Below are 12,373 nucleotides of genomic sequence, written 5' to 3' on the forward strand. Positions count from 1 at the left end.
AATACGAGAAGCCTGCAGGACCGGCGAGTTGGGCCCATAAAGTCACGAACTAGGAGGGCTCTGCCGCAAACGCCCAAACAACGCCAAGCCAGAAACTGAAAGGGATGGCCATGAGTCGATGCGGGGCAGGAAGGAAGAGACGCCACTGGAAAAAGAGCACCGAGAACTTCTCCCCAGTGTGTTTTTGCAAAGACCAAAACAAAGGCAGGAATGCTGGGGGAGAGTGGGGCCTTAAATGCGGGGGCCTTAAAGGCGGGGGCCAGTTGGTGTAATTGTTTTACTTTTGGGTCCCCTTTGGTAGTCCACGTAGTGCTTATTGCTCCAAACTTTCCTGTTATGTAACGGTGTCCATTATGCAATGGAGTTCAATGCATATTTACTCTATGTAATATAATGGGGTGTTGTGGGGCCATTGGTGTACGCCCATTGTGCCATTTCACTTAACACTTTTTACATGAAACTAATATACTGTCATCATCATCACGATCCATGGGTAGCCCGGTAGGGTGTCCACTGCACATTTCGTCATTTGTTAAAATTTTCCCGTCTTGTGCCAATATGCTCAAGTAGTGCACATCTATCTGGCACCAATCTCTTATGTCGTCAAGCCATTCTGTTAGGTCTTCTATACTGTCGGATACTATATTTCACTTTGCAAAATATTTTCTTCAGCTCATTACCAGAGTTAATGTGTTTAATTAAAATGCCATGTTTTAATAACATTAACGTTTGTTTTGACTTCCATAACTGTACTGTATATACAAAGCAGAGCGACTTTAACTTGACATTAGAATGTTTTTCTTTAAACACTTGTTTGTCTTCACCCAACTAATACTGAAAACGGAGCAACATGAAGCCGCAAACATGGAAAAAATGTACACTTTCTGCTCCAGTTGCATTAATCCACTCACGAATGTTGCAGCTGCTGTTGCTACTACTGCAAGAAGCTTTATTGAACAGCTCTGCAAAGGACATCACCCTGACCTGACCTTTAATCACATGGGCAAATGACCCTCTTTATTTTTGCTTGCCAACACATTGTAAGTAGCCATCAGCTAAGGCAAGTCACCCCGAGCCTAACCTCAAAGCACCTGCAGTCACGAAAGCTTTAAATTGAAATTTGCCCTTATGACCGTTAACCTGAACATCTCACCTTTTGTATGATTTCACATTCCGCCAGCTTCTGAATCATGAGCTGAGTTAACGCCGTCCTAAAATAGCCCCACCCCTCCTTGCTCCAGTGGTAAAAGATTCGGTGCTCATCCATCTCCTTTAGTGGTCCTGAGCGAGTGGTGGAAATTCCACATTCCTAGGACGACAACTATAGGAAGTAATGTTGTATATGCCATGACAAATGTGTACTGTGTTATCGGTTTTTCGGAAATGTTTCCACACTATTTATTACACGTCTTTAAACATGAAGGCCTTGCTGAGATTCCAGACTTTTTAAGGAGTGTCATGTTTCCATCGGCCAGTTGGTAGATTGATATTTGTGATTTGCACTCAGTTCTTTGATCCATGGATTTATTGTTGGAGCATCAATCCCTCCCAGATGATGTGCTCCCGTCATTCCATTTTAGTGCTGTCCTCTGTACATCCTGTAGCAATCTTTACCAAGTACAAGTGTAAAATATTCAACCCCCTGAGATTAATTTAATTGTCATGACTCAGGGTCATGAACAGACCTGGGATCAATCACAATTGTAATTGTATCATTCGCTATCACAATGTAGAGTATATTAATTGGTGATATAATTTGTAATTTGAGATGACTGCAGTGTCTCTCGTCATTGTTTCGATTTTTCATATGCGGTGAAAGCTGGCGCCTCTAGTGGCCACGGTTATTTTATTTTATTTAACCACGTGGGAACTCCAAGAGACCAGGATAGTGTAATTTTCAGGTCACCTGGGTCCTCAAAATGACAAGAGTATTACACAGAACATATACGGTTCGTGCATTATCAAGCACGATTCCACGTGTATATATTGAGGGTAGAAGTAAAAATTAAAATGGTTAAACCCCCTAACTCCAAGCATGTAAAATGTAAATGTGCGAGCCAAAGACTATGTATAGCATGTTTTGCATTAATATGGTTATAGACTCACGTGCCTGTCGTGCGACTGTACTTCCAGTAATAGGTGTGAATAATATTAACGTTTTCCTCCCAAAATTACCAGTTTTTCCATATACATAACATTCCATTTGTCAGTACAGTTCTGGTTTTATCAAGATGCAAGTTTTATATGAGCAACAGGCTGATTTACACAGTAAGAGATGGGGAAATGTGCAGACCTTTTTTTTGCTATAACCAGACTTTTATTTTACTGAAGCATTCAGAACACAAGACCGTTATGGTCAAAGCGTGCAATCTAAATTCTGCAAAGCACGTGTTAGTAAAAAAAACTGGCCGTTCTTGCGTATTTAGATAATAGTGCCTTTGTTGCAATGTGTCATACTACGGTGTGAAAAATAAAACCCAGTGGAACCTGTGGGTGTCAATAACTGCAACAGCCGGAATCGATGGCCCATCCAGTTGTTTCATGAAAACAACCCACAACCACATGTTATTTACAAATCTCACGCTTCAAGTCTTTAACCGGGGGGGATGATCACCCCACACACACATTGCCAAGTGCTTTTACAAGCTGTCGCGGCTTGACGCGTTAGTGACCAAAGCCAGACCAGTGTCATCACAGCAGCTGTTATACAAATGCAGCGGGCATTATTCAAAAAAACAACCCAATATATAAGAGTTGCTTGTACAGTAACTAGGCAAGGGCGTCCCTGCAATTTTACTTTACGTTTCAAGCAGCAAAGCGATTTAAATGTACATCGCGTGCAATGCGAATCGCTACCCAGTATATGTTATCAAGCTTTAGATAATGCTGAAAACAACCTAAATGGGTCAAACGCGTGGCCATGGATTGGTGAAGTGTTATACAGGTTACTTAAAAACAAACACGCATAGATGTTTGATACAGTACGTGATATGTTCCGACATGCATCAGAAAACGTTCTGGGAAATGCAATGGGGATTAATGCCGCACTCGGCAGGTATAGAAGTGGTGTGGCTCTGCAATGTAGTCGAACAAGAAATCCAGAACACAAAGAAAACATCCACAGTTGTTCTATAGTAATGATTAATACACACTAACAAGGGAATATAAAATGGTTCAATCAACAAGCACTGATAAAAGTTAACTTAATACGCAAATTGCCGTACCTATGTTTGACAGGTGAATCTCTGCCCTCGCAGTTCCAACAGAGTAAGAGTATATCACTGTAATTACACGAGCTTGCAGATGTTTAAATACATGAGCTTGTAAGATCCGATTGCAGCATTTTACATGGCAGAATCTCACGGCGTCAAATGCTAAAAGAACGAATTTTATTTGGCTTCACGTGCGCGCACAACACCTGACAAAAGCCAAAAAACCCTCAACCCATCTTCCCACAAATACAGCAACCCCCCCCCCGACACATCCACATGGAGCGACAACGCAGCAGCAGCAACAACAACATTCATACACGGCCTGCAGTCGGACGGCGACTACCCACCGAGTAATTTGAAGGGCAGCATGTTAGCAAGGCAGCAACTTGCATTGACTCAAGACGGTCGTGGTGGTGGGTGGCTTTGCTGCCACACACATACAATATATTACAGTTCAGCAGAACGGCCGGGAGGAGCAAAAGCGAAATGAATTTGCAAAACATAAGGCGAGTCAAGGTCTCCACCACCCACCCACCCCCCGTTCAAACACGCCTCGATCTGCGCGCCGCAACTCTCCTCCACCTTTCGCTTGGCACGGCCAAAGAAGTCGCCGGGACGAATAAGCGGAACCCGCTTTTCCTTTAAATCCACTTGACATCCGACTTGTTCATGTGCTGTTAACGTTTTCCACGCCCCTCTCGCTCGCCGCAGACCCCCCCCCCCCAGAATCTGCCCGCGATGCAGCAGCATCGACGGCGGCAAAGACAGCCACCTACACTGTAGTAGCCTCCCTCCTCCCCGTGGCACTCCGCCCCCCTCTGGAGACGGCGTGGTGGTCGGGTGATGTAACACCGCCACCACCCAATCACCCCCCCCTACCAGTCAACCACCCAACCACCACCACTCACCCCCCCACCACTCAACCACCCCCCACCACTCAACCCCCCCCCACCCAACCACTTCCCCCTACAACAACCCCCCACCCAACCACTCCCCCCTACCACCACCCAACCCCCCCCACCACTCAACCACCCAACCACCCCCCACCACTCAACCCCCCCCACCCAACCACCCCCCCACCACTCAACCCCCCCCCACCCAATCACTCCCCCCTATCACCCCCCCCCACCACTCAACCACCACCCAACCACCACCCATTCACCCCCCACCACTCAACCCCCCCCCCCACCACTCAACCCAATCCCCCCCCCACCAAACCACTCCACCTACCCCCCCACCACTCAACCACCCACCCCCCCCACCACTCAACCACCCAACCACCCACCACTCAACCACCACCCAACCACCACCCATTAACCCCCCACCACTCAACCACCACCCAACCACCACCCAATCACTCCCCCCCCCACCACCACCCAGCCCCCCCCCACCACTCAACCACCACCCAACCCAATCACTCCACCCCACTACCACCCAACCCCCCCCCCACCACTCAACCACCCAACCACCGCCACCACCACCCAACCACCCAACAAAAAGGTCCCATTTTTGGAGGCTATACTGTACCCAAAACTGCCAGAAATCCCACATCGTCTGTCCCCCCAATTGCTGTTTGTCTCGAGGTGGTATGATGATAAACGTGGCAGTCACTATTTATTTGACGCATCAGAGAACATTATACATCCGTGTTTCGCTTAAATGAAATTGAAATAAAGTATACACTCTTGATTTGAAGCTTTCATGGCTCCAGGAATCCATACTCTTTGGTTCTTTCGGTAAAGTCACGTAGATAGAAAAATTAATAGATCACGACGTTTCGATCGCAACACAAGCAACCGTCATCAGGTGAGACAAACACAGCAGGAGAACTGCTGACGCAGGAGAGAGAGCTGCTGCAACAACACATTCCTGCGGAGGGAGCCGGTAGGAACGTTGAGTTGCTCGGTCAATGGCCAGGGTCAACGGCGGCGTGGTGTATTCCGCAAATATGGCCGACTGTAAGGGCGGGCACAAGCCGGCGTGAGTAGGTTAAACGTTGAGTTTTATAAGAGCACCACGGGGTGACCAGCCCCTCCCCTCCCCACCCAGCCACACCCCTCCCATCCCTCACCCAGCCCCACCCCTCCCATATTTGGAAGCACGACGGACGGACACAATAATCCCCTGTGGGCTGGTGGAACCAGGTGGTTCTTACCAGTACGAGGTTATACAGGTAGGAACAACAGGTTCTACACTGCCCACCAGGGATTATTTGTCTGTCTGTCATGCATATTTGTCTGTCGTGCACGAATGCGCTATCCAACCAAGTTCCTACCTGCCCACTCAGAAGGAACGTGTTATAGGCTTTAGGTGGGCTCAATCCAAGGGTAAGTGGGCAGAGCTAGAGATGGAATTTGTACGTAAATGTAAGAGATTAGCAAGTCAACATGGCTTTAGGTGGGCTCAAACCAAGGGTAAGTGGGCGGAGCTAGAGATGGAATTTGTACGTAAATGTAAGAGATTAGCATGTCAATGTGAGACTGCTCCAGCAACCAGGCGCTGTGCCAATGAGAAGATTAGCATGTCAATGTCAGAGAACCGGGCAACAAGAACAAAAAACCCGCAAGAGCAACTACGAAGACAAACCAGCATTATTCTTTGGTTCTTTCGGTTAAGTCACGTCTAAAGATAAAATAATAAATTAAATAATAGCATATTACGACGTTTCGATTGCAACACAAGCAATCATCATCAGGCATAAAAGAAATAGCAACAAAAATCAAACTAGAAAACTATAGACAGACATACAAGCAGACAGACATCACAAGGACACACAGAGAGAGGACACATATCGGCACAAAGAGAGAGGTCGTTTCTGTGACGGTGCCTTAAATATAGAGAGGGGGGCGGGGGCGGAGAGAGGGAGGGGGCAGAGAAAAAATTAGCATATCAATGAGTGGACGGCAACGTGATGCTGCTGCAAGTAAGATGACGACGCGGCACGGCACGCAAGCTTGAAATCTCTGTGTTGCATTACACTACATTTCGATATTTTACTAGGTTATTTAATTTTAGTGTGCCTTTCTCCTAATTTTCAAGCTTGCGTACCGTACCACGTCGTCATCTTGCTTACCGCTGTCTGTTCTCTCTGCCTGGGTCCTCTCTTTGGAATTTTCACACTTAAATTCTAACTTAGCAATCTTTGAAATACGTAATCAACCAGGCTATGCGTTAATTGTGTGTTGACCGACTCTCTGTGTTGCATTACATTACATTTAGATATTTTACTAGGTTATTTAATTTTAGTGTGTCTTTCTCCTGATTTTCAAGCTTGCGTGTCGTGCCGCGTCGTCATCTTACTTGCAGCAGCATCACGTTGCCGTCCACTCATTGATATGCTAATTTTTTCTCTGCCCCTTCCCTCTCTCCGCCCCCGCCCCCCTCTCTATATCTAAGGCACCGTCACAGAAACGACCTCTCTCTTTGTGCCGATGTGTCCTCTCTCTGTGTGTCCTTGTGATGTCTGTCTGCTTGTATGTCTGTCTATAGTTTTCTAGTTTGATTTTTGTTGCTATTTCTTTTATGCCTGATGATGATTGCTTGTGTTGCAATCGAAACGTCGTAATATGCTATTATTTAATTTATTATTTTATCTTTAGACGTGACTTAACCGAAAGAACCAAAGAATAATTCCTGCAGTCACGAAAGCTCCAAAATTAAGAACAAACCAGCATGTCAACGAGAGAGATACACATGGAGAGAGAGAGACACAGAGAGAGAGAGACACACACACAGAAAACAAAGGGAGAGAGACACATATAGAGACATACATAGAGATACACACACAGAGAGACAAATAAACAGAGAGACACATACACAGAAACATCACAGACAGTTATAGTCTGTTAAAAAACGAGAGCTCCCGCCATAGCGAGAGAAAGGGGCAACGGCTAGCTGTGTTAGTGAGACAATTAGCCCGTTAATGTAAAGACATTTAACCTGGGGAAGTACTCAGAGAGTCGGAAATAACAGCTGACATCGGCAAGTAGGATGGAAACATCACAGTCAGTTAAGACTTTACCTGGTCAATAACGTCCTTCCAATGATTACTCAGTTTGTACCCAGTGATCCAATTTCCAACCCCCAGGAACAGGTTTGCAGATTTGCTGAGCATTTCTGTGAGGTCCTGGAGGAGGGGACATTCCTCAGCCTGGATAACAACGTGGGACAAAGTGGGGATGACCCTGCTGAGGCTGCGGTGCCTCAAATATTGGAGGAAGTCACCCCCTGTGAGTGGCTGGCTGAGGTGCCATCTGTTGAGGAAGTACTGAAGGAGATCCAGAGTCAGAGACCACGAAAGGCACCGGGCAGAGATGATCTCCCAAGTGAAATGCTGAGGGAGGGTGGCGTTTGTGCACAGACTGCCCTACAAGACATCATAACAACAGTCTGGACCATTGGACGGGTTCCACAGGACTGGAAGGATGCCCTGGTGGTCCCTCTCTGTAAGAAGGGGGACCGCACAGACTGTAACAACTACCTACAGGGGCATCTCACTCCTCAGTGTGCCGGGAAAGGTCCTGGCAAGGATTATTCAACATATCCTTGCTAGGCACGCTGAGGAGAGGCTTGCGGAGCCCCAATGCGGTTTCAGGAAAGGGCGGTCCTGCACAGATGCCATATTTTGTATCCATCTGCTACAGCAGAGGTGTAGGGAATTCCAACAAGGCCTACATCACTGCTTTATTGACCTGGTCAAGGCCTATGATACCATCAGTAGGTCTGGGCTCTGGGTAGTTCTTCGTGCTTTCAGAGTCCGTGACCCTCTGCTCACGATCATTAAGGACCTTCATGATGGTGAGCTGGCACGGGTAAAACTATGTGGGAGTTGGAGCCATTCCCTGTACACCTTGGGGTGCGACAGGCATGTCCTCTGGCTCCCACATTATTTAACATCTATTTCGACCACGTAGTTCGTGATGCCTTCAATAGCTGTACCGGAGGAATTTCTATCTGGTACAGATACAATGGGAGGCTGATCGATGCCTGGGTGCGGTCAAGGGATGGCTCCCTATTGCTCAACCATGTTACGTATGCCGATGATCTGGTAATTGCTGCTCACTCAGAGGAAGAGTTGGAGGCGCTGCTGCTGAACCTGGAGCTTGCCACTAAGAAGTGGGGCCTTACCACCAGCCCCACCGAAACTAAGCACCTGCTTGGGTATTTTGTACCATCGGACGCTCCACCCCCACAACTCCCAATTGGTGATAGGGCAGTTGTGGAGAGAGTGGAGAGTTTCCCATACCTGGGCAGTTTCCTCATGACCGGCTCCAGTTTAACAGCAGAGGTCTCACTTCGAATCAGTCGAGTGGCATTATCTTTTCATCGGTTGCATAACGCTGTGTGGAAACTACCTGGTCTGTTGCTCCGCACAAAGCTTCAGGTCTTCTTGGCCACGGTCATTCCCTCCCGTCTCTATGCTTGTGAAACGTGGACCCCCCTAATGGAACATCTTCGCCAGTTAGAGCTATTTAGGCTGGCCTGCCTATGATCCATCCTGGGTTTAACCACGCTGGATTGTGTGAGCTCACAAATCCTTGAAAGATCTGAACAAAGTCCCATCGGTGAGCTCCTCCGGTAGACAATGCTGCGTTAGCTGGGCCATGTAGTCCGCATGCCCCTCCACCGCTTGCCTAAACAGCTTTTGTTCGGCCAGATCGAGGGGGCGAAACGGGTGCGGCACGGGCTGGAGAAGAGATGGAATGATGTGGTACAGGAGGATATGGAGCTGAGTGGACTTGCCAATGACTGGTACCAGCGGTGTCAAGATCGGTTGTGGTGGTTGTCTCTCTGTGTATCCCTCTCTCTGTCTCTCTGTGTTGTGTCTCGTTGTGTCTCTCTCTCTGTGTGTGTCTCTCTCTCTGTGTGTCTCTCTCTCTCCATGTTTATCTCTCTCGTTGACATGCTGGTCTATCCTCGTAGTTGCTCTTGCGGGTTTATTGTTCTTGTTGCCCGGTTCTCTGACATTGACATGCTAATCTTCTCATTGGCACAGCCCCTGGTTTCTGAAGTTGTCTCACATCGACATGCTAATCTCTTACATAGAAATTCCATCTCTAGCTCCGCCCACTTACCCTTGGGTTTAACCCACCTAAAGCCACATTGACATTCCAATCTCTTACATTTACGTACAAATTCCATCTCTAGCTCCACCCACTTACCCATGGGTTGAGCCCACCTAACCTATATACAGTAACCTCGTGTTGCAGCAGTTATTTCCCCTGCGTCAGCAGTTCTCCTGCTGTGTTTGTCTCACCTGATGATGGTTGCTTGTGTTGCGATCGAAACGTCGTGATCTATTAATGTTTCTATCTACATGACTTTACCGAAAGAACCAAAGAGTAAAGTATACACTACATTGTAGACTTCCCTACGTTATCCATTAAAACAGTACAGTGCCGAACTTGGTCATTTCTTATAGTACATTCTACACTACAGAGACACGTACATTTAAAAAAAAATGTGTACCGTATAACTGCACTGTACCGTATAACTGCATTGGTATGTTATTAATACCGTACTGAAATTACCAATTGAAATATTTTTCTTAGAGTACTTTAGTAATAATGTATTCTGGTTCAATGTGATCTATAAAACTAGTATTTTGACGTTACTGAACAAGTTTATACTGTAGGTTATTCTCTCGAATGTATATGCCCCACTTTCAATTTAATTTTAACAAAATTAAGTACGTTCCAATGCATATATTTACGTGCTGTATTGCGTTTCATTAATAACTACTATATTATATAGTTCAAAAAAACATCTGCTTACTCAATGTTTAGTACAAGAAACATTTACACAAACCATAGTCAGAGTATTAGTGTTGTGGAGTATTCCTATTCTTTGTTTACACAAATTGCATATAGGGTTAAAACATAAGGCACACGCACACTCCATCCCATTGGTACGTTTGTCAGGGAGTAACTGAGAGTGATAAGCAAAGCAAACATCAACCGTCGTCTCTGTTGTTTCTTCTTACCTTGAAGGTCACAGTCATAAATGAGGTGAATAAGTCCAACAGCAACAATTCAGTCAATCCTGCATCACTAAACCTCATAACCCACTTCGGATCTGCATCTCATCTTTCATCGGTCTTCCAGCCTTTCCGATGAATCACCACTCTTTAACGTTCCTACTTTTGTCCTAGGCAAGGCATCGTAGTTCATTCATCACCCAGACAACATTCCAACAGCAACACCATTCATAGCTCTCACTGAAAACTGTGCACTTGGCTTAAATCTGTAACTGATATAACTACAGTGTGATGCAATACTGTCCAGAGCACGAGTTTTTCAGGAGCAATGGCTACTCGGAAACCAAGCTCAAAGCATGAGCACCGGGCTGCCAATGAGGCTATAGCTTTTGTAATGTTAATGAATTTGTGTAAAACTGGACAAAAGCCCCTGGGCTCACTTGTTGGATTTATGGGACCTTGCTGCAAGAAAGAAAAGTTGCACTTTAACATTGTGCTAACGCCCAATTGGGCGTTATAAAAGATTACACAGGGACATTTACGATTCATCAGACTGCTGTACAGTATTGCCGACCACGACAGGATTACCAATATAATTGAAAGTGCATTCAGCAAAGTGTCAGAATACCGTACACATTTTAAACTGTTCTATATTGGGAAACATTAATTATTACGTTATTGTAGTAAGACGCTTTCCAGCTTAACCATGAGTTGCCTCTTTAATTCTGTAAAAAATAATAATCATATATACAACAATAAAGTGACAGTACTGCTATTTGGTAATGAGAGTACTGGCAAGCAATATATATACCATGAATATATATTTCTAGTATGCTATGCTAAATTATCAAATTTGGAAGAACTATATTTATTACACACTTTAGTTGCTGGTCAAACAAAATAAACCCATTTGGCTTCCTGCAAGCCAATATGTTACCATAGTAACTACAGATTGAATGTTGCATCCCAGTGGGCCTCTGTGCTCTGTGCATTGGCAGCTGGAAGTGCAAACACAACCCAAAGAACGCACGTAAATATGTGGAATATTAAATAAACTATATGGAATAGAAAAAAAACTCTACGTCGGAAATTATAAGAATGAATACTGATACCATCGGTTAATGCATTGGTCAATGTTCTCTATCATTATAATCAACCCTGGATGTATGAACACCCACCAGCATTTGCACTCATAACCATCGACTTTACATAATTGTGAGCGAAGCTCCCTATCTGCAGAGCTACCAGCCAGATGAAAAGAAAGAGTAATGATTGCATTGTGTAACAAAAAAATTGTCCCTGGGTGGTAAGTGTTATTTCCGAATTGCTTATGCCTCAAAAGTACAGAAAATGGTTATTATTCCCATCAAACTTTGCTTTTGTGACCCGGACAGTGATATTTTGAAATTTACCTATTTTCAATGAGAAAACGTGTGCATTTGTGTCCTTCCTGCACGTAAAGTCCTGGTCACAAAAGCAAAGTTTGTGGGGAATAATAGCCTTTTCTATACTTTTAAGGCATAAGCAATTAAAAAATAACACTTACTACCCAGGGACAGAAATCGTATTACATAGTGTTATTAATACTGGCTTCACTACACTCACTTACCTGGAGATTTGTGTCCAGACCATGGCCTCATGCCACCGATGTGTCTCGAGAGGAGTGGAGACGTGGGCAGGGATGCAGACGTGCCCTCGGTGGCATGCAAGCTTCCAGCCCCTCCACCCACTTTGGAACCCCCTCCCAGGCTCGGGCTCAGAGAGTCGTACGGCAAGGGCTCAACGTCCGGCACAAGACCCCAGCTCCCGCTCACTGTGCCGTAGTGCTTGAGGTACTGATCTCGACCTCCAACATGGGTGAGCAAGTGAAACGTATTTCGCACAAATTAGACATACTGGCCCATGCTGTCTACAATACCTACTCATTCTGTTCATTCAAACTTGACATAATATGCGCATCAATGTACCCTAAGTTGAACAATTTATGTAGTTTTTGAAGACCAGAGGTTATCGAAATTCCAAGCACAAAGTCATCTAAGGAATAATGTTAATATTAAAGTATAATCAATGTTATTTAAAGTAGAATAATACCACCTTTGATCGGTTATCAACAGAGTTAGTGTGCTTTGTAGCTTTACCCATATACAGTTATGTCATATATTAGGGGCAAAATAAAAACAGCCTT

The 12,373-nt window shown here is 45.3% G+C and overlaps 1 protein-coding gene across 7 annotated transcripts in view; it reads right to left on the reverse strand.

Annotated features, from left to right (window-relative positions):
* The window catches only part of LOC144718987 (protein TANC2-like), a 77,849-nt gene extending 65,901 nt beyond the window's left edge, over positions 1-11,948 (reverse strand). For 4 of the 7 annotated variants that reach the window (XR_013585514.1, XM_078594688.1, XM_078594755.1 and 1 more), the window contains exon 1: positions 3,795-3,917. Coding sequence is in view for 5 of the 7 variants with exons in the window: in XM_078594688.1 (XP_078450814.1) it covers positions 3,795-3,870 (76 nt within the window). In the remaining 2 variants the exon portion in view is untranslated. Of the gene's footprint in view, positions 1-3,559; positions 3,745-3,794; positions 3,918-10,194; positions 10,503-11,797 lie in introns of those variants that run through there. The other 3 variants (XM_078594699.1, XM_078594717.1, XM_078594707.1) reach the window with 3 other exon arrangements.
* Positions 11,949-12,373: the final 425 nt, after the last annotated feature.

Source organism: Lampetra planeri, chromosome 1 (assembly GCF_965212315.1).
Source record: "Lampetra planeri chromosome 1, kcLamPlan1.2.h2, whole genome shotgun sequence".
Classification (NCBI taxonomy): domain Eukaryota; kingdom Metazoa; phylum Chordata; class Hyperoartia; order Petromyzontiformes; family Petromyzontidae; genus Lampetra; species Lampetra planeri.